We start from the raw sequence: 24,274 nt of genomic DNA on the forward strand, positions 1-24,274 counted from the left end.
ACCGACCACGGTTTTGCCGGCTGGGCTGTCTTTTTTGGATTGGACTGAGAAACAGAACGCGGGTGATGAGGGCAGCTATTGAAAGGAAGTGGACACCGAAAGGAAGAAGACATCGAAGGGATTGAGACATCGAAAGGAAGGAGACATCGAGGGGACGCAGAACTGAAAGGCTCGAAAGGACGCAGACGTAAATGACGACGCAGACATGACGAAGACTCAATACAGGCAGATGGAACGAGCCAACTACGCACTCATCCAGCTGCGGTGAGAGCGCCAGGCCCGCTGCTCGTGGGTCTCGTGAATAGCACAGGGAAAATAAAGAGCAGATCTGGAGAGATGGACAAGCAACGCAACAAGGAATAGAAATACAGGACACCATAGTCAAGCCAGAAAGCATGGCCGCAGTAGCTGCCCGCACGCCCAGGCTCATTTATTAGGTCCCGGTAGGAACACTGGAAGCACGAGTAGAAGAAGAGCCATCTGGAGAAGCCAGCCGAGCCAAGCAGAAAGGCAAGGAAAAAAAAATTAAACTTCCGAAACAAAAACCAGAAAAACGCACTTACTCCTAGTAGTTGTGGAGCCCGGCACCAGGCCACTGCATGAGCGGTATATTAGGTCGAATGAAGCACTAGCAAGTAGGGGAGAAGATGTGGAAGAACGAACTCAAAGCAGTGGCGGGCACCAGAAAAAAGCAGCCGATAATTGAGCCCGGGAACAGTAACAATAAAAAAAAAAAACAAAAATAAAAACAACAAAAATTGATCTCTCCGGCAGCGGAGACACGCCCAGAACCCAGGCCCATTGCCAGGCCCCAAACAGCCGCGCATCAGACAACCCGCGGCCCGCAATCGAGCAGCGCCAACCCCAGGAGCACCAACACCAAAGACAAAAACAACCAACTACAACCACACCAACTACAACCACACCTCAACCAGGCACTACCAAAACCAACCACAACCACAACCAACCAACCCCAAAACCAACCTAACCCAAACCCAACCCCAAACCCAACCAAACGCCACCCAAAAATAACAAAAAATAACCAGAAATAACCAAAAACAACCAAACCACAACCAGCACCAACCCCAGATTCAGAGCCCAGCCGCGGGCCCCCAGTTCTCTGGCCACCCCCCGCGTTGGCCGTAGTTGCAGCAGCGCCGGGCCTGGGGCCTTTGTGCCAGGGCCGCGCGGCCCCGTACCTCTCACAGCGCGCCGGCCCCAGCGCCCAGGGACATCCGCCCAGGTCCACGAAAACTCACCGCGAACAGCGCAAGGACCGTGCACCCAACCAACTGGCCGCCAGCCCCAGCGCGCAAACCTAGCACCGGCCCACCACCAACCCACCGCGAAAACACCAAACCACCCCAACAAAGGCGCCAAAACCACCAGAACCGCCAAACCAACACAACAGCACAACACAACAACACACCAAAACAACAACACACCAAAACAACAACACAACAAAAACAAAACAACCAACCAAAGCCACCACCAACCACCACCAACCACCAACCAAACAACCGACCCCCCGCCATGCTCCGCGCAGACAGCCTACGAAGGCCGCTCTACCCCATCGTCTTCTTGGGCCTCACGCTCGTGTTCCTCACTGCACACTTGTACGCCCAGCGCCCCGCCGGCGCCGCCGACACCAGCTCCTGCAAGCCCGTGTACATGTACCCCTCGTACGCGCGCATCAAGGCGTTCGACGAGTCCCACTCCAAGTACGCGGCCAAGTACTCGCTCTACCTCTACCGCGAACAGGGCAAGGACGCCGTGCCCGGCGCCGTGGGCGCGGGCCTCGGCACGCTCCGCGGCGTGCCCGTGCTCTTCGTGCCGGGAAACGCCGGGTCGTACCGCCAGGTGCGGTCGCTAGCCGCCGAGTGCGCCGCTCTCCACCACGACGCCAACATCGACGTGGTGCACAACGCGCGCGGCCGCAGCCTCGACTTCTTCGCCGCGGACTTCAACGAGGACTACACCGCGTTCCACGGCCGCACGTTGCTCGACCAGGCTGAGTACTTGAACGCGGCCGTGCGCTTCATCTTGCTGTTGTACGCGCCGGCCGCCGACGCGCCGGCCGCGGTGATGCTCGTGGCCCACTCCATGGGCGGCGTGGTGGCACGCGTCATGCCCACCTTGGCGTCGTGCCCGCGCGGCTCCATCAGCACGCTCGTGACGCTCGCGGCGCCGCACGCGGCCGCGCCGTTGACCTTCGACGGCGACCTCTTGAGGCTCTACCTGGCCGCGGACCGCGTGTGGCACGCGGCGTTCGCCGGCTCCGCGCCGGCCCACGCGTGGCTCCGCGACGTGGCCGTGGTGTCCATCACGGGCGGCGCCGCGGACGCGATCTTGCCCGCGGACTACACCTCGCTCGGCGCCGTGGTGCCGGCCTCCAACGCGCTCACCGTGTACACCTCCGGCATCCCCGGCGTGTGGACGCCCATGGACCACTTGGCCATCGTGTGGTGCCGCCAGCTCCGCCGCAGCGTGCTGCGTGCGCTCTTGCAGATCGTCGACGCCGCCTCGCCGCTGCGTGTGTGCCCGCTCCATGACCGCATGGCCGTGTTCCGCCAGAACCTCCTCTCGGGGTTCGAGGCCGCGCCCGAAGGCTCGCGCGCCGGTCGGGAGGCGCTTTTCTCCCTCCGCTTCGACGTGCAAGACGCCGTGCTCCACAGCGGCGCCACGGCCATCTGGAAGTCCTCCGCGCCGGTGTCCCCTCGCGCCCTTGCCTTCAGCCTCTTGCCGCTCACGGCCGCGTCCACCGCGCTGCTCCTCACCGACACGGCGCCGCCCGCCGGCGACCCGCTCGCGCAGATCCGCGCGGCGCCCCACTGCGTGTTCTTGTGCAAGAAGCGCGGCGCCGCGGCCGCCGACGCGGCCCCCGCCGTGGACCTCACGGGGCCCGCCACCAAGGAGTTCATGGAGTTGCTGTGCGCCAGCGCGGCCGCCCGCTACAACGAGATCCCCAAGTCGTCTGCGCACGTGGCCTCGCTCGAGGACTCGGCGTTCGACGGCGGCGCCGCGCCGTTCTGGGCCGCGCACCTCTCCTCCGACGACGTCCGGGACTTCGACACCTTGTTGGTGGTGTCCAACCGCGAGCACGCCGGGGCGCACGACGGCTTTATGGTCGCGCAGACCAGCGCCAGGGACGCCTCCACGTACGTCGTGGGCACGGACATGCTCTCGCTCATCACCAGGGGCGCCGACGTGTCCTTGCTCGCCACGCGCCCGCTCGCCGTCAATCTCAACGTGCCTGGCGCCTGGTCCAGTCTCTTGGCGTACAGGGTGGACCTCAAGGAGACCAGCGGGCCCCTCTTCGAACCGTTCATCCGCCAGTGGGTCGAGGACCCCTACGAAACAAAGTGGCTCATCAAGTTGCGCGGCCGCTCCACGCTTCTGGTCACCATGCACGGCGTGGCGCCCTTCACGCCCTTCCCGAGCTACAAACCTGGCCTGGGCTTGAACTTGCAGCTCTGGTCCGACCCGCAAGGCGGCTGGTCCGACGACAACGTCGCTGCGGTCGAGTTGGCCATCTCCGTCGACTGGCTCGGCAGCCTCAGGCTCCTTGTTGTGCGCTACCGCCTCGCGGTCGTCTCCCACTGCCTCGCCGTCACTGTGTTGGTCGCAATACTCCAGTTCCGCAAATACAGCGTCTCCGGGAGGTTTCCCGACTACGTGTATGGACTATCCAGTGTCTGCAGCGTGCAGATCTTTGTCCCCACGCTCTTGGCATTGTGGGTCTTGTCTCCCGTCACTAAAATCCGCGCTGTCCAGTATGCGTTGAACCTCGTGGATCCAGTCGTTCTCCAAGATCCCAACGAGATCAACTTGAGCATACAAGATGGCTACCGATTGAACTCCTTCTATCTCGGTTTGGAGGAGAACTGCTTGGCGTTCATCGGGCCCATGTTCTATATCATGGCCATCGGCATCAACTTCTTGACTTACCACGCTCTCACCACCATCGGTCTCCTCGTCGTGGGGTTGATCAATGTCTTTGCGCGATTAAGTGCTTTTCTTCGCCCTGGCTTGGGCCCCAAAACAGAGCCTGCCCCAAGGGGCAAAACCTGGGGAAAGAAGGTCGTTGCGTCTGCGGCTCTTCTCCTTCTCATTCCTTTCTACCTTCCCTACCAATTTGCATACGTCATATCATTCGTCATTCACACAACCACGTGCATCAAAATTCTACTTGACAATCCCTCGAGGTCGTGCTGGAACTTCAACATGAGCATATTGATGATGATGGCATGGGTGCTTCCCATCAACATACCCGTGTTGATTGTGTTCGTGCACAATCTCAACGTCAGTTGGGCTACGCCTTTTTCGTCGCATCACAATTTCCTCGCGGTGGCTCCGGTTCTAACGATGGTCGAGCTTTGCAGCTACTTCGGGAACTCGCTTCCATTGGGAAGTGACACGGGCGACAAGGCCAAAGACCGCTGGATCAGCAAAATCTCCTTTGTGAGTCTTGCTTACTTGGGGGTTTATTGCATCGTCTACGGGACTCGCCATACGTTTTGGCTTCATCACTTGTTCAATTTCTGGTGCTGTTCAGTCTGTCTCATGGTGATAAACTACTTCAATGGCGATGTCCCCGAAAAAATCAAATGATTCACCTCTTTTTTAAACAGTCAACATCGCAATCCCTTAATAAATAAATCTGCATTACCCAATCAATAGAAGCCGACAGGGAAGGTTAAGCATTACAAATCAAAAGAAGGAAAAATACAATAATAAGTTCCATTACTAATATACAAATACACATTACACCAGTCAATCCTTGACCTCAGTGTACTGAAAGAATTGAGCGACGAGACGTCAGCAAACACGCAGTGCTCCGACAATCCCCGCAACTCCGTCATACCTTAACATCATGATTAGTTAGCAGCAGTAGAGTACTTGGTGACAGCTCTAGTACCCTCAGAGACAGCGTGCTTGGCCAACTCACCAGGCAAGATCAATCTAACAGCGGTTTGGATTTCTCTGGCAGAAATGGTGGACTTCTTGTTGTAAGCAGCCAACTTGGAAGCCTCGGTGGCGATTCTCTCGAAAATGTCGTTGACGAAAGAGTTCATGATAGACATGGCCTTTTGAGAGATACCGGTGTCTGGGTGGGTTTGCTTCAACACCTTGTAGATGTAAGAAGAGTAGGTCTCCTTTCTGGTCTTGGACTTCTTCTTTGGCTCACCAGAAGAGGCAGTCTTCTTGGCGGCTGGCTTCTTCTCAGCTGGAGCCTTGGATGCGGGTTTCTTCTCTGCCTTTGGAGCCATTGTTGATGATTATAGATTAGTAAAGTAGTTGTGTGAAAACTAGTTGAGTTCTGCAGTCAACCGGGGATTCGCCTCAAATTATATACTGGTTGCCACAAGCGGGCGTGCAGGCCGGAATCGCGTTGCGTGGGAGAAACTCCAGTGCGCGCTCCTGCAAACCGAGTGCACGGGCGCGCCCAAACGAACATCACTCGCGTGCTCACATGTGCACGTCACGGTGTAAACTCCAGCACACTCCTCGTCCGCGCGCGCTCTTCCAATCACCCGCCAGAACGGCCCCACGCGATTCCAGCAACACGTCCTCGCCCTAGCGCAAACTGCACGTCGCGGCCATCCGTGCCGCCCTGGCTTGGAGGCGTGGACCGAAAAACGAGAAATTATTGGGAACAAAAAAAATAAAAAAAAACAGCCGCCAAAATTCAGGATACGTGTAGAACCCACGATACACGACACGACGTGTCCACATGCGGCACTGACCCGTGTTGCATTGCAAGCCGCCGCCCTTGTCCGCCAGCAGTGGCCTACATGCACACCCTGTCGATTCCGTTAGCTAGTTGCTTATTAGATGTGATTCTCGAATGGTGGTGGCATGGCTCTTCTGGGACTTGGCGTGGGCCCTGCTGTTTGGCAGTATCTGATAGCCGCTCACCTGGACTGGTGCAAATGAACCAGGGGAGGCGTGCTGGGAAATACTGGGACAGGTGCGTAACTACCAGCACAGAGCTGCGCGCGCGTAAGTATGGGACTCGGACGCGGAGGAGAGTCTGGAGATAGCGTGAAGAGCACTCCGCGCCTCTGTGTGCAGGAGGAGAGCACAACAGTGGTTTCGTGGAGAGGACGCGCGCATCACCCAGGTGGCGTGCGAGCGAGGGAAAAAAGCTTATATAAAACCGAACCGCACCTGTGCTGAGCAACAAAAGATTTCTCATCTATTCACTTATAACAAAAAAATAACTATCACATAATGTCCGGCGGTAAAGGTAAAGCAGGTTCTACTGAGAAAGCATCCACTTCCAGATCTTCCAAGGCTGGTTTGACCTTCCCAGTCGGAAGAGTCCACAGATTGTTGAGAAAAGGAAACTACGCCCAAAGAGTCGGTTCCGGTGCCCCAGTCTACTTGACCTCCGTGTTGGAGTACTTGGCCGCTGAAATCTTGGAGTTGGCCGGTAACGCTGCCAGAGACAACAAGAAGTCCAGAATCATCCCAAGACACTTACAATTGGCCATCAGAAATGACGAGGAGTTGAACAAGTTGTTGGGCCACGTCACTATTGCCCAGGGTGGTGTTTTGCCAAACATCCACCAATCTTTGTTGCCAGCCAAGAAGGCTGCCGCCAAGGCTTCCCAGGAATTGTAAGTGGGCTACGTTTGAGAAAATTGATTTTTCCTCGTTCCTATGTTATAATTGACACAATGGCGTAATGGTCGCCTTGTGGTTGTGTATATTAGTATGTGGTCAATATAATGTTAAGATATATTTGTTCCCATTTCCTGCTGTAGACGTCTCTGTTACGTCACAAGCATAAAGCTAGACCATTGCTTTAGAAATCGTAGTCTAGTGGCCAGACGTGTACAAACACGCTCTGGAGCCTTTACCCCAGTCTTCGGGGTGCACGGGCGTAATTACCGTATACTGGACCACGCTTCACTTCTACCGATTTCTTACCCAAAACGTGACACCGTTGCACCCTGTTTTGTGTCGATTGAATAAAGCTATATGGACGCTGTCTCACCTGGCTACGCCGTCAAATTTGCCGAGCCTTTTTGGTGGTGTTATCACGCAGTGTCTTCTGCTACATTCTGGCTTACTAGCTCGATTTCAATCACAACCACATTCTTTCTTAGGGTAGTCTTGTCTTTGAATTTCGATTTACCACTCACCTTTTTTGAATTTAAAACCTCCCACTGTGTGGTTCGAAACAATTGCTGCCTGCTCAGTCTTGTTCTTGTCTCATATTCGAAATTGCTGCGAAAAATGTTCAAGTCAAGACGAGAAACCACATGCCGCGTGTCCTGGAAAGGAAAACAATGTTGTGCAGAAAAAGCCTGGGCTTCGGAAAATCAGGGTCTTCCGGGCGTTTTCAAGTATCCTCTGGATTTTCAAGACCAATCACAATCGCGAGCATATCATCCTTTGGGTGATCTCCAGAGGCTATTCTTGCTGCCTTCACGATTCCCATGCTGATCAAGTCAAAGTCGTCCTCATCCAAGAAAGGCTCTGCTACAGAACCTAGACTTTTGATTTTGGAAAACGCGTTTCTGATCTCGGGCACGCTCAACACCTCTCGAACACCTCCCGACACAACAATAAAGGTGTCGTCTGGCCGAGCTTGCCACGTGTACTCCGCAATCTCTTTGACAGAGTACACATAGTCGGGCAATATTTCGTCGACTTCGTGACAAAGCTGCTGCTGAAAATTTTCTTCGTGTGCTTGGAGTCCTGTTTGCTGGACGAGTACTCCATTCCGGTATAAGCCAGCCCAAGCCAGCCCAATATTAGAGATCTCGATACTGAGACTTGGGCTAATAGATGCCTGTAGCGTCGAAAGGCATCCAGGGGTGTCTGTTTCTTCGAGAAGGGTAAACCATGCACATTCAGCCAAATATTTCATGGAGGCCACTGACTTGTCTTCAACAGTGTTGTAAAGTTCATATAGTAAGTTATTCATCTGTTCGCACAAGACACTAGAATCCATGGTTGACGGAAAGGACTCGCTGTTCCCGCTGACGGCACTCACTAGCGTGTATTTATCGGGATACTCCTCGACACCTCCGAAAATTTCACCAGCATTGCGTTTATATGCTGGGAGCCTTGGGTTTCTTTGCTTCGCAAGGTAGCCCAAGTTTGATCTATGGAGACGGTTCCGAACTACCCGGTGAGTGACACCTATAGGATTGTGCAACTCTCTGTCTGTTGCCTTCTGCCGCAATTTGGAGAAATATTCTTCTTCGACTAGCCATCTCAAACCAAGGGCATCCAAATTTCCCACAAGCATGTCGATAATCAAGGCTACTGACAAAGTTTCCTGGTATTCACCATCATTATCAACAGCCCCAGAATTATTTATGAATTGACTGTCACCAGGCAAATTCTGAGAAGCCGGGAAGTCTCCAGTGTCTGACAATCCTGATACAGCGGCGGGATTCTCAAAGGCCACATTGGCGAAAATAAAACTGCTGAAGATCAACGCGCTTTGGGTAAAAAGAATCATTGTCTGTATGATTTCTGAAGGGATTTTGGACTTCTACAAGTGGGAACCGCTTTATACCAACTAAAACAGAGCACCTGAGCTCAAAAAAAATTAATAAAAGCTCAGCAAGCCAAGAAAAATAATCGTGATGATTTCATATTGCTCGTCAAGAAATTTTTTTGACACTCTCGCGCATGAGAGGTGGAAATTGACATTTTGAAACCATTCAACTTTTTAGAGCTAAGGTCTGTTCAATAGCATATGTACTATTCATAGGCACTCAAGAAAGAGAAGGGCATGGGACCGCTCCTGATGATTCATGGGATGTATGCTTATTTTCGGCTTCAAGGTCAAACCAATATAAGGGGAAAAATAAACTCAGAGGTGGTCTATTTATATAACCATGGTCTCATTGTTTGATGCACCCACTTACGCGAAGCGACCATACTGAGGCAAACAGTGTGTTGCAACGCAAACGACAAACGAAAGCTTACATAATGAAGTTTTCTTGCAATGTTCCGCTCGTCAACAAATACGGCATTTTCAGAAGCATTTTCTCCGTCTAGTACGCAAAAATAGAGAGACTAATACGTGCTCGTTCTTGAATAAGACAACAATGTTGCGTTGAGAAGCACTTGGTGGAAACCCCTCAAGGACAGCAGAAGTCAAATCAGATATCATTGAATGTTTCTGTTGTTTTCACCAAAAACATAGGTCATGCTTTTGGAAATTTCCGGGATTTTGGAACCTGGCCTTTTTTGTTGCTGCTCCAGTATTACCTAAAGTCGTACGAGCTGCGCAATTCATTTTGACGCACAGCTTTTAATATTCTTGATACTTTTCGCAGCCAGTGCTGGGGTACGACAAAAAGTGCCATGGTCACTGAATCCAGCGTGATGTTTTGAATGGAAAATACAAGAGTTCCCTTCCGAGAAATATGGGTCGAAACTCGCTTATTGTAAGACTATGGATATAGAGTCCCTTCTATGTTGTTCATAGTACGCTCAGTTGCCGGTGCAGGCCAAGCGGATATCGACGGTCACGTGCAGGTCGTATGCACTTTGAAGTCAGCGAGTTTCTCCAAAGCTTTGAAGTACGCTCCCCAGGCAGGTCTTACCAATGGAAAAGTTCAGCAATTGGAGAGACAAAGGCACCGGGATTTCGCCGTTCTATCCGGTCGAAGTCAAGGTATCGGCTGCTCGGAAGTACGTGGTGAACCCAGTGATTCTTGCGCTCAAATGGCCCTTTTTTGTCGCCTTGTATCTATTTGCGTCGGTGGCCCCCAAAGCAGCCACAAGGATCATTTTCAGGAGCTTGTTTTCCATTGCGGATATTGATTTGCTGGTTGAAGGGGTACGGAAATCCAACGCCAATGAAACCAACGCCAAGAAACCGTCAGTGGGGGAAGTCGTGGTGCTGAATCTCGTGTCTCCGCTAGACATTTTCGTGATATTTCTCACTTCGAATGTAGAGTCGTTGTCGTCCTTGGTCGTGGTGATTCCTTGGAAAGAGGATTTGTACACGTTTACCGCGTGGGAGGCACTCTCCGTGCTTTTCCAGCCTTTGGACTCATCCATCACTCAGGGTGCGAGACTCGGCGGGGATGCCAGAGACATGATGCGAGAAAAGTTGGTCGTAGTTTTCGCGGAGGGCTCGGCGTCGAACAATAAGGCCATTTTGCCCTTGCAGCCGCCATGTGCCCAGCTCTGGCAGTCCGGGGATCCGCCCGTGAAAGTGGCGGTCTTGAGATACTACCCCAACGGGCTTTCTCTTCCAGTGCCGCATATGACAAAAGCTCAGTACGTGTCTCGCTTGCTCACTCTACCCAGCAAGGCCTTTGTGAAGGTCAAGATAGTCCCGCTTCGCGCCGCATCGTTGAAAGCGTGTCAGGCTGCTTTTGTCGAGAACGGATTGTGCCATGTGCAGTTGGGGGTGGAGGAGAAGTTGAAGTTTTTCGAGTACTTTCAGGATTACTCCATCAAGAAAGAGGCATAAGCCATGTTTTGCGACGTGTGCCACTTATGTCTTGTCCGCAGGGTCAGACTCCGTTGAGCCGTGGTGTCTTTTGCTGTCGTGCCTATGTTCTCGATGAGACCTCTTTTTGTCCCTCCCAGACCCGAGTCTACTGCTGGCTCTGTTTTGGTTGTGCACTGCGCTTTCTAGTCCCAGGACAGCGGCCAGTGGGAGCTTTGGGATGGTGTCTTTGAAAGACGCCATTGGGTCGGAGAAGTCGTTGTCGTTCTTGAATGAAGCCATTGGGTCGCAGAAGTCGTTGTCTGCAAGCGCAGAGCATGCGTCTTGGGAAGCGCTCTTGTGGTGGGAGCCCCCCCTTGTGGCTTGGGATGCGGGCTCTGTGTTTTCCCCAGAGCTGTCCTGCTTTCTGGCCAGCTTGTATGGCAAGAGCCTCGGCGCATTTTCGATCAGCTTGGGCTTCGGGTCCTGCCTTGCGTCGGGATACACGACCCGGAAATCATCCTCGCGTTTCCCCTTTGCTAGCTTATAATACGTGTGGTCCACCTTGAGGGCTTTTCCGTAGATGAGCGTGCCGTTGAAGTTGTCAATGGCCAAGACGCACGACCGCTGGTCCTCGTACTTGAGGTAGCAGAAGCCTCTGGAGCGGCCCGACTCGCGGTCCTTCACCAAGTCGATGTGCGTGGGATTGCCGTACTGGGAGAAAATGGCCAAGACGTCTTTTTCGGCAATGCTGTCGTGGAGATTGCCGATGTAGATGTACGATGTGTCGGAGTAGTCGGCGTGCCAGGAGGCCTGGTCCGAGACGTTGAGCAGTAGCTCCTTCTCGTTGATGGAGAGGATCTTGTGGATGGTGTTCATGGCCTAGGCGGTTTAGGATGTCCGGGATGGTATATGATTTGTGGGGCCCTAATTTGGTGAATCCTGTTTTGAGTCCTCTGTTTCTTGGGTCTCTGTTTCTTGGGTCCTCCGTTTTTGATTCCCCTCTTTTGTATGCCCTCTTTTCAAATCCCCTCTTTTCAAATCCCCTCTTTTCAAATCCCCTCTTTTCAAATCCCCTCTTTTCAAATCCTCTCTTTCTTGATATTTCTCTTTCTTTATTCCCTCTCTGTTACCGGTGCTCGGGCTTCGGACTATAGACTGACATCGGGCCAGCACTCTGGAGAGCCGCGCGAAATGATGCCAGTGCGCCTGGCTCTCTAGACAGGCCTAATAGGCCTGGGGCCCAACACAGGAATAGGAGCACGATCACGGGCACTTGGCGGAAATCCGGCCAAAAACAGAAATAAAAAAACGGCGGGCTTTCTACAAAGAGCCGTTTTCGGCACAAGGCGCGTCGCGGCGTCCCCGCCGCTTTTGGCGTTGTTTTTGCCTGCCCTGCCCAGGCGCCGAACCCGGGTCTTCAGTCTCATCGCTGGCAGCGCGCCCGCCTGCAGTGCGCACCGGGAAGCGATGCTCATTACAGATTTTTCCATCTGCTCCGCTTTCCCCAGCACCACAACGTCATGGCGAAACTAGGCAAAAGCGACGCTGCGTTGAAAAACACACAGTCCGGGCTGAACAAGAGGAAGCCCGAGGCCGATGCGGACGTGCCCGTGGACATGCCCGCGGACGAGTTCGAGGTTTCGGGCATGCTCGATCTTGGGGACGATGACGACGAAGATGGCGATGACGGAAACGACGATGAAAACAAAAAGGACGAAAACAACGAAAACGACGAAAACGACAATGACGACGATGACGACGAAAACAGCGAAGATAACGGCGAGGAAGAAAACGACGACGACGACGACGACGACGACGACGAGGCCGAGTTGAACCGGCTTCTCGCCGCCGAGGAGGCGGCGGGCCTGGCGGACGAGTCGGACTCCGACGCCGGCTCCGAGCCCGCGTCCATCAACGACAGGCTCAGCGGCATGGCGCTCTCCACGCTCGACGACGGCCATGACAACGGCGTGCTCTCCAAGTACTCGGACGGGCGGCCGCGGGTCCTCCGGCCCGAGATCGAGCCCGTCTACGACTCGGACGACTCGGACGCGGAGAACTTCAACACCATCGGCAACGTGCCGCTCTCCGCCTACGAGGAGATGCCGCACGTCGGCTACGACATCAACGGCAAGCGCATCATGCGCCCCGCCAAGGGCAGCGCGTTGGACCAGTTGTTGGAGCAGATCGAGTTGCCCGAGGGCTGGACCGGGCTCTTGGACCAGAACACCGGCGAGGCGCTCAAGCTCTCGGCCGGCGAGTTGGAGTTGATCCGCAAGATCCAGAACAACGAGAACACGGCCGAGGCCATCGACCCCTACGAGCCCACCATCGAGTGGTTCACGGCCAAGCCCGAGGTCATGCCGCTCAGCGCCGCGCCCGAGCCCAAGCGCCGCTTCGCGCCGTCCAAGCACGAGGCCAAGCGCGTCATGAAGATCGTGCGCGCCATCCGCGAGGGCAAGATCATCCCGCCCAGCCAGGTGCAGCGGCTCCAGCACGACGAGCGCCAGAACGTCGACTTGTGGGAGCACGACGACGCGGCCGCGGACCACGTGATGGCCCTCCGGGCGCCCAAGGTGGCGCCGCCCACCCACGACGAGTCCTACAACCCGCCCGCCGAATACTTGTTCGACGACGCCGAGAAGCAGCAGTGGGAGGCCGCCGCGCCCGCGGACCGCGGCTCCACATTCGTGCCGCAGCAGTACCTGGCCTTGCGCAAGGTGCCCGCGTACCCCGACGCCGTGCGCGAGCGCTTCGAGCGCTGCTTGGACTTGTACTTGGCGCCGCGCGTGCGCCACCACAAGTTGGACATCGACCCGGAGTCCTTGATCCCCGACTTGCCGTCGCCCAAGGACTTGCGCCCGTTCCCCGTCCGCTGCTCCACGGTGTTCGCCGGCCACGCGGGCCGCATCAGAACGCTCTCCGTGGACCCGCTGGGCGTGTGGTTGGCCACGGGCTCGGACGACGGCCTGGTGCGCTTCTGGGAGGTGCTCTCGGGCAGACAGGTGCACAAGATCCAGGCCATCGACCCCGCGGAGAACCCGGAGGACCGCATCGACGCGTTGGAGTGGCACCCCGACGCGGCCGTGCCGCTCCTCGCCGTGGCCGCGGCCGAGCGCGTGTTGCTCGTGGTGCCGCCCGTGTTCGGCTTCGACATCGAGAACAACGCCCGCGTGAAGGTCGAGGCCGGCTGGGGGTACGCCACCTTCGGCGCCAAGCGCAAGGACACGGACATCAACGTCAACTCGGACGACGACGACGCGGGCACGGGCGCGGAGCCGGCGCGGGCCGACGCCGCCGCCTGGTACCCGCCCAGCGCCGGCCAAGCGCAGGACGGCATTGCGGCCGTGGTCGAGTGCAAGAAGGCCGTGAAGAAGCTCTCGTGGCACCGCAAGGGCGACTACTTCGTGACCGTGTCGCCCGAGGCCAAGAACACGGCCGTGCTCATCCACCAGTTGTCCAAGCACTTGTCGCAGTCGCCGTTCCGCAAGGCCAAGGGCGTGATCGTGGACGCGCGGTTCCACCCGACCAAGCCGCACCTCTTTGTCAGCTCGCAGCGGGCCGTGCGCATATACGACTTGGCTCAGCAGGTTTTGGTCAAGAAGTTGCAGCCGGGCGCCCGCATGTTGTCCGGCATCGACATCCACCCGCGCGGCGACCACCTCTTGGCCTCGTCGTATGACAAGCGCGTGTTGTGGCACGACTTGGACTTGAGCGCCACGCCCTACAAGACCTTGCGGTACCACGAGCGGGCCGTGCGGGCCGTCAAGTTCCACAAGGGCAGGTTGCCGCTCTTTGCCTCCGCGTCCGACGACGGCTCCATCCACGTGTTCCACGGCGCCGTGTACGACGACTTCATGACCAACCCGTTGCTCGTGCCCTTGAAGAAGTTGACGGGCCACAGCGTGGTGGCCAGCATCGGCGTGTTGGACTTGGCCTGGCACCCGAAGGAGGCCTGGTTGTTCAGTGCCGGCGCCGACGGCACCGCGCGCCTCTGGACCACCTGAGTGTGTATTGTAAATTAGACTTCTCCTCTCCTGCCTGCCCCGTTGTAGGTGCAGCTCACCAACTGCAGCCCCTCGTAGCGGGACACCCACCGCGCGTGCGGCCCGGCGCCGAACAAGTCCACCAACATCCTCTGCACGTTGTCCACCACCCCGCTGTTGTCCTCGTGCAAGACCCACTCCATGGCCTTCCAGTCCAATATGCCCTCGTGGCAGTGGCGCCGCGGCGTCGGGTACTGCTGCATCTCCTCCTCCAGCACCTCGGCCGTGAAGACGTGGACCCCTCCGCACTCCTTGCCGTCACGCACCCAGCGCATCACCCCGCGGTCCTCATACTGGGGCAACATGAGGCCCGTTTCCTCCATCGTCTCCCGCACAATGCACTCGTACGGGCTCTCGCCTGCATCTAGCTTCCCGCCCACGCCGTTCCATCGGCCCATCCATGGGGCCTTCTGCCGGTTCAAAAGGAGCACGTGGTTCGTGTCCGACCGTATGAATCCTAAGGTATACTTCTGTCTCTGGGCTCCGCTCATCATTGCCTGCTGTGTATTTGCAGGAGGTCTGGCCTTCTCAAAAACGATCACGGATTCTCACAGATATCAAACGCGAGATCAGCCCAAACAGTCCGTGGTGGTTCACTTGGCTTCGGCTTGGAGCCACGCAATCACTGGCTCCACCCGTCAGCGTGCCGCGCATGGCGCCTGCAGATCTCGACGCGCGCCATCCGATACGAGATTAGCCGAGTGAGTCGAGAATACGGGAGAGCTCCCGCCATTCGAGAGGCCCTTCGTGCTCGGCGGGCCCGTGATTCTTGGCGCCAGAAATCGCTTCTTCCTTGTGCGCCACCACAGACTCGATGCGGGCTATGTCCGCGGGGATCCCGAGCGCCCGGTAGTCCTTGCGGAGAAAAAGCAACACCGCGGCCCCGCGGTTCAACGGCGAGCCCATCCTCATGTAGAATAGCCCGAGGGCACCGGAAATGGTGGCCGCCGCCACGGCTGCAGGCACGCCTCCGTACCCGGCGCCAATCGCGGGCAAGACCACCGTGTCGAACGGGCCGTCCATTGCCAAAAGCGTGTTCCACATGCAGTAGAAGACCGTAGTGTAGGAGATTCTCTCCGGCACCGCCATGGTCGGGCTTAGGACGAGATGCGTGATTTTGGAGCCGCTCGCGTGGCCCCCGCCTAGTGCTTCCTGGAGGTCCACCACACTGGAGGCTTGCGGCGGAACAAACCCGTGGTGTCTGGAAAGAACGTGGTTCTGGATGGCCGCTTCAACCGCGCGGTACCCAGAACCACGCTCGCCAAGCAACTCTGCTATTCCTCGGTCAAAGCCGCCGCCCATGAAACAGAGGGAATTGGCGGGCGACACCACGGCCGTGTTCTGGTTCTCCGGACAGTGCAGGGAGTGCACATAGTCGGCTAGGCTTCCCTGGAAACACTCAAGGCCAATGTGTCTGGGGAGGGCCTTGCTGACTTCCACAAAGGCGCTCCGGAAACACCGGATCGTGCTGGGGCATGAGTTCACCACCACAAACTTCATGGCTGTGCAGTTGGTGGGCAGCCAGAAAGGCGCGGCCCGCGACAGGGCCCTAATATAGAGGCCTGCCCCAAGGGCGTGGAGAGAAGCAAACGTGGGGTCGCAAGAGCAGTTGGGTTTTGTGCCGTTTCGAAAACGCTGCCATTGCTGGCGCCTCCCTAAGGAGCCAAAACCCCAGGGCCGAAAATCAGTCGGCTCGGCGACGGCCGAACATCCAGACATGCTTCATCTATCCCAGCCCGCAACGGGTGCGCACGTGCGCACGGGCCAAATCCGGGGAACGGGCCAATCAACCGGGCCTCGCAACGTGGCGTGGCGCCGCGCCAACCACGCCCTAATTTCGTGCGGCCCGCATTGCTCCAGGCAGAGCGGAGGATTGGGACCCGGGTTTTGGCAGACGGGAAAACAAAGAAAATCAGAATCCGGAACGCCGTCCTGCCATTGCCAAGGCCTGCAATGCATACAGCAGCAGCCCAGCCGTCCTCTTGGAGGGAGCGTGATCTCTGCATAGATGTGCGGGGCGGCCTGGTGCTTATCGCCGATTGACAGGCGTATGAGCGCTGCCAGCGCCGCGAGGCCCGGGCCATTTACTTGCTGCAACTGCGTGTGGAAGCGCCAGAGCCAAAGATAAAAACGGCCCCCGTCCAGCAGCACGCAGCCATAGGGCCACGAAGCAAGGCACAAGGAAGGGCACCAGAGAGCCAGGGACAGATCCGGGGCGTAAACCTGGGCACTAATTTCACGCACAATTGAAGGGACGAATAAGCAGCTCAACGGACAAATAGGGCACAGCTCTCAAGGCATGAATCTCGGCACAAATCTCGGGCACAAATCTCAGGCAAAAATCTGAGGCACAAATCATGGGCACAAATCTTAGACAGAAATCTTAGACAGAAATCTTAGACAGAAATCATAGGCACAACTCATAGGCACAACTCATAGGCACAACTCATAGGCACAACTCATAGGCACAACTCATAGACAGAAATCTCAGGCAAAAATCTCAGGCAAAAAACCCAGACAAAAATCTCAGGCAAAAATCAAGCCACAAATCATGGCTCAATCCAAGACACCGCCTTAAGCAGACACCACAAAACCAAGCATGTCTTCAAATCAAATCATTGCATTACCGCCGCCGCCCAAAACTCAGGCAGGCCCAAAAAGACAGAAACCCAGATCCGAATTGGCTTCGCTTGGCTGGGATTCTGGGATGCGAGGTCGTGGCGCCAGGCTCTGCCTTTTGTTGTGTCCGGGCGCCTCGGCGCTAGCGGCTAACTCCGCCACCACCAACAGTTAATTACTCTCCTTCCACGTGCACGAGAATATAACAAAAAAACAGCGCTGCCACGGGTAACACACACGTGCGCAGACTCACTGATTTCTCGTACTAAAGCTACATCCACCCCCAAAAAAAAAATATCAAATATTTGTCTTGACCCCCAGTTCCCCTCGCCTGCCCGGCCCGTGATCTGGCAATCCATTCTCCACAGTTCGCGGCGCGGCCGAGAGCGTCGAAAATCACGAAAAAGCCCAAAAAAACGCGCCCGCTCTGCAGGAGCCGGTGGTTGGCTCCCCAACCTCCGTGGAGCGTATATAAAGCGGCGCGCACCCACCGCCCCCGCGAAGCAGGTGTTTTTAAAAAACTTCCCCGACTATACACCTCCGTACCAAAATGGCTCCAGTTGCTTTCTCCGACCTCCAAAAGGCTTCCAACGACTTGTTGAACAAGGACTTCTTCCACTTGTCCACTGCCGCCGTCGACGTCAAGACCGTTGCCCCAAATGGCGTGGCCTTCACCGTCAAGGGTAAGACCGCCAAGGACAACGCCATTGCCGCCTCCGTCGAGGCCAAGTACGCCGACAAGGCCACCGGCTTGACCTTGACCGAGGGCTGGAACAACTCCAACACCTTGAACACCAAGATCGAGTTGTCCGAGTTGTTGACCCCAGGCTTGAAGGGTGAGTTGGACACCTCCGTGGTGCCCAACGGTGCCAAGAACGCCAAGTTGAACTTCTTCTACCAGCAGTCTGCCGTCAACGCCAGATTGTTCTTTGACTTGCTCAAGGGCCCTGTTGCCACCGCCGACTTGGCCGTGGCCCACGACGGCTTCACCGCCGGCGCCGAGTTGGGTTACGACATTGCTTCCGCCAAGCTCAACAAGTACTCCGTCGGTGTGGGCTACGCCAACCCATTGTACACCGTTGGCGTCACCTCCACCTCCAACTTGTCTGTGTTCACCGCCGCCTACTTCCACAAGGTGTCTCCATTCGTCGAGGCCGGCGCCAAGGCCACCTGGGACTCCGTCAAGTCCCAGAACGTCAACGTCGAGTTCGCCACCAAGTACAAGTTGGACTCCTCCGCTTTCGTCAAGGCCAAGATCGCCGACTCCGGCTTGACCGCCTTGGCCTACTCCCAGGAATTGAGACCCGGCGTCAGATTGGGCTTGGGTGCCTCTTTCGACGCCTTGAAGTTGGCTGAGCCTGTCCACAAGTTGGGTGTTTCCTTGTCCTTCGCTGCTTAAGCACAGACACTGCGCCTTTCTGAATGAGTTGTATGTAAAAGTCAAATAAACGCATTTGCCATAAGCTTTGTCCATGTAGCCGGCGAGCGCCTACACCCGTACCTCCGCGCACATCAACGTGCCGCGTGCTTCTGGCGTTCCACCATGTCCCAGCCATCTCCAGCACCAAAAGATCCAAAAAATGGCAGACACCAAAAGACCCGCCGCCGAGGCCCCCGGAACGCCGTCGCAGCATCGGCATGTGGTGGAAAAGCCCACCGTTCTCCAGGTGTCGCGGCCATATCTCTCGCACGCAGAACTCTCGTATCTCCATGCCAGTACCATCCCAGACAATAAGAAAATCGCATACAACCAGCGCAAACACCAAATGTACCAGTTTCTCTTCCAGGTCATCAAGACCTTGAAGTTCCCGCTACGTGTTTTGAGCTTGCTGATGAACTACTACCAGCGCTACTACTTGTTCAACAACTTCGACGAGCAGGCCGACATGAACCCCGAAAACGACCCTTTGGTTGAGCTCGAAAAGGACCCGTACATGGTTGCATACACATGTCTATTTCTTGCCACCAAGAACGAGGACTGCATCAAAAAACTCCGGGATATCCAGAACGTGGCCAACAAGATAAGGGACATCGATGGCGAGTCCAGAAACCACTACCGAAACCTTAGCAACTCGTCGAACACGGTGCTCGAGATCCAGCGCAAGGTCATCATGAGCTTGGAGTTCAAATTGCTCCAGGTGCTCAAATTCGACTTTCTCAGCGGGGCCGCAAACGTGCCATCTGTGGACCAGTTGGTTGTCATGTTTGCCAAGCAGTTGGGCTTGGACTATAAACCCACGTTTTTCGCATGGCTCGTGGCGTTCGACATCATGTCCACGCCGCTCTCGCTTGTGATTCCGCCCCACTGTATTGCGTTGGCCATAGTCATTGTGACGTTGAACCTCAAGCCGGTCGACTTGATCTCGAAATACGGGGACATTGGCGACCTAGAAAAAACCGGCAGTGTCTTGGAGAACATCGATTCCATGCGAGACTTCCGGTGCCCCGAGCTGTTGGTCAACGAGGGCATAGTCTATGTCTTGGACTACTACGTGCACCAGATGAAGTTCCTGGTATTGAACGACTACTTACCGGCGGTGAACGCCGAGACGGGCAAGGAACAGATCTTCAAGTTCATGGGGCTCAAGTCCCGGTTCAACGACTTGACCATTCTCAGCGAGCAGTCCGTGTCGACCAACGGCTTGCTCAAGCAGGATAACTACTTGCGCAAATGGGATTATAAAGTTGGGAGCAAAGGCGCTGCGCGGTTCATGATTGGCAACAAGAGGCGGCGGTTTGAGGAGGAGTTTGCCATTTTGCGTCCGCCAAAGCCCAACAAGGTGTAACCGCTAGGCACAGTGCGGCGATGCCCTGCCCTGTCTGCTAAAAATTTGGACCAGCCACCACATTCTGTGTGTTTGAATACCCAGGCGTCCAGTCGCCTGGCCCTCGAAGTCTTACTCGGGTGATTTATCCCAACTTGTAGCTGACAGAAGTACCCACGTTGTGCATTGTCGTTTGGAATGTAGAGAACTGCACGGCATCCGCGTCTCCCTCGATCATCTTGCCGTCTCCGTTGGTGTCGGCCCATTCGCAAGGGATGTTTTTTGTTTCGTACGATGGGTCTGTGTACACAAGCACATTGAAAGTATACTCGTCGTCCTTTAGAAAAGGAAGATACGACACGGAGGCCGTGATCTGGCGAATGATGGCCTGGATTTCCCTTTGGATGTCTGCCCTGCTTTTGGAGACCTGTGTATCTACATCGTCGCTTGTATCTAAAGAAAACTCCCATCTCTCGAAACTCTCAGTGGTGGCCTTGTTGATGATCACAACAACGAGCTTGGAAAGCCTGCCCCCGTAGATCCACTTCTTGACCTGGTCCATGATTTTGCGGATATACGCTTTGACTTCGTCATCAGCACTGAAGAGCATGGGCAAGTCATACTTGCGCACGGTGATGAAGTCCTCCGACGGATAAATGCCCCGCTGGAACAATATGCTGTGGATGGCAAATTCAAAGTAGTCCGCCACGATTTTCGAGGAGCCCTTGAGGGCCAATTTCGAGAGCGACTCCGTCATTCTGGTGGGGCCGAGGTTTGGAATTCTGGCACTGGAGATCGCATTGCGCGTTGCGCTTGCGCGGTAGAGGAGATGGTGCCACGAGACCATCGAGATGCAAATGCTTATGAATGGACGTTTTTTCCGGAGGACTACGTCGCTATTTTCTGCAATCGTCTCCTTAGTATGAGGATTTCTGAGAGGGGAACTTACGGGGGCACTGCTTTCATATTCGATTTTTGGGAGGAGAAAGCATGTTTACGGAAACGGTGGTTGGTGCGGTAATTTTTGTTAATTGCAAATACTGTATGTCATGGCAAATTCAATCATGTCATTGCAGTGTATGCACAATTGTTGCCAAAAATAGGGGGATTGGCCTTTCGGCATAGCTTTGTTGGCAGATTCATTTGATCAAATGAGCACGACTACTTAATATTATATGGAATTCTAGAACCAGCTATACGGACCCAGTGCCGAAACGCGGCTGCATGAATTCTCATGGTGGATGTGAGGTATGGTTTTGGATTCTTTGGGATGATACTGAAGGAAAACATTTTTACGGCAAAGACTCGTGTTCAGGGCCTAGGTTATTATGGAGAGTGATGCTCTGGGGCGTTGTGAAGATTTGTGTTGCTTGGAATTCTCCTGCGCTGTATTATGTCGGGTGATTATAAGTGATGTAGAATGTAGCCGTAAGACCTCTGAATTGGAGAAGTCCAGAGGAGTACGACACTTTTAGGCCGAATTAGAGTCAGTCGAATCCTTCTTTCGATGGAGTTTCCGGTGGCTCAAATTCGTGCCAATCGGGATTCCACATCGGTCTCTCTACGCAGAGATGAGACGGGGCCACTTTCAGCCATCTGCTCGTCATGCATCTGTTCACATCACGTCACCAGCTCAGAAGATAGTCTCCTGTGGCTGTCGCTTCAAATTAGATGGTGGAAGGGGCTCATGGAGCTAATTTTCGGCGACTCGCAAGTCCTCGGGTATTCCTGGAAGATCGTGGCGACGAGCCAAATATAGCTATTGGGTTCTCCAAGCAGTTGTCTGCCAGGGCCAGTACTTCGTTCAAAGTCATGGGTTAGGCATATCCGAGCCCTTGCCACCGGCATTGGGCGGTGCCACCTTGTTGTAGAGGTGGCTGTGGAAAGCATCCGTGCGTCTCGTTGTTGGCGATTTCGTCGGTGGAAAGACTGCAGTGGAAGAATGATGTCTGTCGCTAAGAAAAAAAAAATGAATTGCCTTGTTCACGCGAGTCATCCCAAGACCCCGAGTGCTGTTTGCAATGCAACAATGACATGGTGCAGGCCCCAGACCCATGCCAACTCACGGCCGTGACTCCACAACATAACTACACCATTATGTTTCGGTGCTCACGTGGCCTATTTCCCGTAGCAGGCATGCGAGCCCAAGGACCACGGCACTCATACACGGCAGTACCGTTTCCAGAGACGCTCTATTGTCTATTAACCATCGAGACCCAGGCCCCGGCCAGCCCACAAGGGCACAGGGACCAGGCGGCAGACCCCCCAATGCATCTCGGTCTCACATGTGTAGGTCCACCGAGCCGAGAACAGGCCACTCGTTGACGTCGCCCTCGCAGAGGACCAACTTCAACACCCCGCCCTCCCACGAGAGCCCGTTCCCTCGCACGTCCCACTCCTCCAGGTCACAGTCCTCCAACGAGAGGTAGTCCGAGACGCGCGAGCGGATCGTGTGCCACAACGCGTTGTCGATCGGGTGCAAGTCGCTATATACCAAAGAAAGATGCGGGTCGAACTCGGCCGCCGACCAGGACGCGGCCTCGTGCGCCAGCTCGCTCTGGATCTTGGCGTGGTCCAACGCGGCGTCCACGTGCGGGTGCCCCCGGGCCCGCAGCCCCGGTTTGCGGCGCACTATGTTGCCCAGATGGTCAGTGTGGAACAAGTGCGGGTTTTTGACCTTGTGCTCCAGCTCGGTTCGCTCCGGGAGCACCACGAAGAGCTCGCGCACAATGCGGGCAAACGACACGAGCGTCGGGTCGCGGAGCACCTGGAAATAGAGCTTTTTGAAGAACCTCTTCTGGCTGGCCACGCGGCCCAAGTGGATCCAATGGGGGTCCGAGGAGTCGCGAGGAAGCGAGTCGAGCGCGATGCAGCATGCCAGCAAAATGCGGTCCACGTCATCCTTGGCGTTGGCCAAGTCCACCGCGACATTGGAGGTGATGGTGATGTGTGGCTCGAACCTGGGGGGCAGGCCTGGGAACACGGTGGAGAGCGAGTTCATGAGCACCTGGAGCTTGTCGTAGAGTGGGGTGTTTTTCTTGGGGCAAAGCCATAGCGCCACGCCTAAACCGTGTGTGTTAGTAGCGGCCGCGTCCCGCAGTGCTGTCTTTGTGGACAGGCGTCTTTTGGGTGGCAGAAACATACCCATTCTGAAGATACTAGTGGTACGGTGGCTGGTGCTGCGCGCCCGTTGTATGGGCCGTGGGGCCGCACTACTGGCACAGCTGGGGCCGCGCGAATACCATTACTAGGGCCGCGCTGGTAGCACAGCTGGGGCCGCGCAGATGGCACTACTGTTCTCGACCGGACTGGTCGATGGAGAGACAGACAAGTCATAAACCCCATCTGCTCTTTGGGCTCTGCAATTCGCTCCTGTGTGTTCGCTCTTTTATTTCTCACCGGAGTACGTGTGGATGATACAAACAACGCCAGGCGGCCTGGCTCCTGCGTGCATGGCTGCGTCTAGTACTTGGACGCGGGCACACTGATCCCGGTGAGCGCCGCGTCGTTGACAAACCACGACACCGGTACGCCGAGTCCATTCACGAGCTTGCAGGGCAACTCGGACTGTGCGTCGTTGAAAATCTCGTTGATCACTGGCGCCTTGCCCTCGCCCTCGGCGATGAAAGCAATGGCACCGGCGTTGGCCAAGACGGGGAACGTGAAACTGATTCTTCTTGGTGGAGGCTTTGGGGAGTCGCGGATGAGCGCAATGCGCTTCTCGTTTTCCTTCAACAACGCATGTCCCGGGAACAACGAGCATGTGTGGCCATCGGGGCCACATCCCAAGAGAACCAAGTCCACCTTGCCGTCCGCAGGGAGCATCTCCGCGTACGCCTTGGCAATGGCCTCGTCTTTCTGCTCGTCGGCCCCCTCAATCTGGCCGTCGGAGCCGGTGAGGAGCGAGGCGTCGATCGTGTGGACCGTGGGCTTGGCCCCCGTCAAGAACTTAAGCACAGACTCGTTCAAAAGCCCGTAGTTGGAGTCCGCGTGGTCCAAGGGCACCAAACGCTCGTCCGAGAAAAAGATCTCCCACTTTTCCCACTGCACCTTGCCGGCTGCCGCGGCATTGTCGACCAACCCTGCCTTCAAGACCTTGCCCATGGAGCCGCCCGACACGGCAATCTTAAAAGTGCCGGTCTTGGCAAGGGCTTCGTCCTGGTGCTTGAGCACGAAGGAGGCCACAGACTTGGCGACCTCGGGTGAGGTAGAGCTGGTGTAGATTTGCGCCATTTTGGTTTGTGAGTGTGTGCTGGGGAGGATGAATGCTGCAGTTCGAAGCTAGGTTGCTTAGCGTCTTCTCGGCCGGAGCTGCTTCGGGCATATACCATCCTTTGCTCGGAATTGTGCAGGAGCACTCATGGTGCGCGCGGTGGAGCAGGAGGTTCCTCTGGCTAGAGTACCATTCCGCCCGACTGGGTCCAGCC

The 24,274-nt window shown here is 55.9% G+C and overlaps 14 protein-coding genes across 14 annotated transcripts; 6 read left to right on the top strand and 8 right to left on the bottom strand.

The window, feature by feature from the left end:
• The first annotated feature begins 1,334 nt into the window (after positions 1–1,334).
• Positions 1,335–4,674, top strand: METBIDRAFT_70136 (uncharacterized protein). The gene is made up of 2 exons (XM_018858386.1): positions 1,335–3,993; positions 4,048–4,674. Exons 1-2 carry the CDS (start codon positions 1,534–1,536, stop codon positions 4,609–4,611), a joined length of 3,024 nt encoding a protein of 1,007 aa, XP_018712009.1. The 5' UTR covers positions 1,335–1,533; the 3' UTR covers positions 4,612–4,674.
• A 203-nt stretch (positions 4,675–4,877) lies between these two features.
• On the bottom strand, positions 4,878–5,270 carry METBIDRAFT_41801 (uncharacterized protein; the record flags this gene model as incomplete). Its single annotated transcript, XM_018857452.1, has 1 exon — positions 4,878–5,270. The coding sequence occupies one exon, from the start codon at positions 5,268–5,270 to the stop codon at positions 4,878–4,880; it is 393 nt and encodes a 130-aa protein (XP_018712010.1).
• A 964-nt stretch (positions 5,271–6,234) lies between these two features.
• On the top strand, positions 6,235–6,627 carry HTA2 (histone H2A; the record flags this gene model as incomplete). Its single annotated transcript, XM_018857314.1, has 1 exon — positions 6,235–6,627. One exon carries the CDS (start codon positions 6,235–6,237, stop codon positions 6,625–6,627), a length of 393 nt encoding a protein of 130 aa, XP_018712011.1.
• A 724-nt stretch (positions 6,628–7,351) lies between these two features.
• Positions 7,352–8,482, bottom strand: METBIDRAFT_12004 (uncharacterized protein; the record flags this gene model as incomplete). The annotated part of the gene is made up of 1 exon (XM_018854144.1): positions 7,352–8,482. The coding sequence occupies one exon, from the start codon at positions 8,480–8,482 to the stop codon at positions 7,352–7,354; it is 1,131 nt and encodes a 376-aa protein (XP_018712012.1).
• Positions 8,483–9,580: 1,098 nt separating this feature from the next.
• On the top strand, positions 9,581–10,456 carry METBIDRAFT_42659 (lysophosphatidic acid acyltransferase; the record flags this gene model as incomplete). Its single annotated transcript, XM_018857570.1, has 1 exon — positions 9,581–10,456. The coding sequence occupies one exon, from the start codon at positions 9,581–9,583 to the stop codon at positions 10,454–10,456; it is 876 nt and encodes a 291-aa protein (XP_018712013.1).
• A 63-nt stretch (positions 10,457–10,519) lies between these two features.
• On the bottom strand, positions 10,520–11,293 carry METBIDRAFT_19726 (U2 snRNP complex subunit; the record flags this gene model as incomplete). Its single annotated transcript, XM_018854884.1, has 2 exons — positions 10,520–10,568; positions 10,674–11,293. Coding segments are annotated over 2 exons (669 nt in total), but the record flags the coding sequence as incomplete, so codon positions are not given.
• A 530-nt stretch (positions 11,294–11,823) lies between these two features.
• ERB1 (Erb1p) lies at positions 11,824–14,783 on the top strand. Its single transcript, XM_018855965.1, has one exon. It carries the CDS (start codon positions 11,938–11,940, stop codon positions 14,422–14,424), a length of 2,487 nt encoding a protein of 828 aa, XP_018712015.1. The 5' UTR covers positions 11,824–11,937; the 3' UTR covers positions 14,425–14,783.
• Positions 14,439–14,954, bottom strand: METBIDRAFT_41596 (uncharacterized protein; the record flags this gene model as incomplete). Its single annotated transcript, XM_018857432.1, has 1 exon — positions 14,439–14,954. One exon carries the CDS (start codon positions 14,952–14,954, stop codon positions 14,439–14,441), a length of 516 nt encoding a protein of 171 aa, XP_018712016.1.
• Positions 14,955–15,156: 202 nt separating this feature from the next.
• Positions 15,157–15,963, bottom strand: METBIDRAFT_12008 (putative ADP-ribose 1''-phosphate phosphatase; the record flags this gene model as incomplete). The annotated part of the gene is made up of 1 exon (XM_018854145.1): positions 15,157–15,963. The coding sequence occupies one exon, from the start codon at positions 15,961–15,963 to the stop codon at positions 15,157–15,159; it is 807 nt and encodes a 268-aa protein (XP_018712017.1).
• A 1,669-nt stretch (positions 15,964–17,632) lies between these two features.
• POR1 (porin) lies at positions 17,633–18,481 on the top strand (the record flags this gene model as incomplete). The annotated part of the gene is made up of 1 exon (XM_018857390.1): positions 17,633–18,481. The coding sequence occupies one exon, from the start codon at positions 17,633–17,635 to the stop codon at positions 18,479–18,481; it is 849 nt and encodes a 282-aa protein (XP_018712018.1).
• Positions 18,482–18,662: 181 nt separating this feature from the next.
• METBIDRAFT_78453 (uncharacterized protein) lies at positions 18,663–19,868 on the top strand (the record flags this gene model as incomplete). The annotated part of the gene is made up of 1 exon (XM_018858883.1): positions 18,663–19,868. One exon carries the CDS (start codon positions 18,663–18,665, stop codon positions 19,866–19,868), a length of 1,206 nt encoding a protein of 401 aa, XP_018712019.1.
• Positions 19,869–19,992: 124 nt separating this feature from the next.
• On the bottom strand, positions 19,993–20,604 carry MAD2 (spindle checkpoint protein; the record flags this gene model as incomplete). Its single annotated transcript, XM_018857532.1, has 1 exon — positions 19,993–20,604. One exon carries the CDS (start codon positions 20,602–20,604, stop codon positions 19,993–19,995), a length of 612 nt encoding a protein of 203 aa, XP_018712020.1.
• Positions 20,605–22,128: 1,524 nt separating this feature from the next.
• On the bottom strand, positions 22,129–22,995 carry METBIDRAFT_12012 (2',3'-cyclic-nucleotide 3'-phosphodiesterase; the record flags this gene model as incomplete). The annotated part of the gene is made up of 2 exons (XM_018854147.1): positions 22,129–22,910; positions 22,992–22,995. 2 exons carry the CDS (start codon positions 22,993–22,995, stop codon positions 22,129–22,131), a joined length of 786 nt encoding a protein of 261 aa, XP_018712021.1.
• A 314-nt stretch (positions 22,996–23,309) lies between these two features.
• Positions 23,310–24,080, bottom strand: SOL3 (6-phosphogluconolactonase; the record flags this gene model as incomplete). The annotated part of the gene is made up of 1 exon (XM_018858884.1): positions 23,310–24,080. The coding sequence occupies one exon, from the start codon at positions 24,078–24,080 to the stop codon at positions 23,310–23,312; it is 771 nt and encodes a 256-aa protein (XP_018712022.1).
• Between the last annotated feature and the right edge of the window lie 194 nt (positions 24,081–24,274).

This window comes from Metschnikowia bicuspidata (assembly GCF_001664035.1).
Source record: "Metschnikowia bicuspidata var. bicuspidata NRRL YB-4993 chromosome Unknown METBIscaffold_3, whole genome shotgun sequence".
Taxonomy (NCBI): Eukaryota; Fungi; Ascomycota; class Pichiomycetes; order Serinales; family Metschnikowiaceae; genus Metschnikowia; species Metschnikowia bicuspidata.

Coding starts and splice junctions, on each gene's coding strand:
- ERB1 (XM_018855965.1), top strand. CDS start 11,938: ATGGCGAAACTAGGCAAAAGCGACGCTGCGTTGAAAAACACACAGTCC.
- METBIDRAFT_70136 (XM_018858386.1), top strand. CDS start 1,534: ATGCTCCGCGCAGACAGCCTACGAAGGCCGCTCTACCCCATCGTCTTC. Junction 3,994..4,047: donor TCGTCGTGGGGTTGATCAAT/GTCTTTGCGCGA, acceptor CCCAAAACAGAG/CCTGCCCCAAGGGGCAAAAC.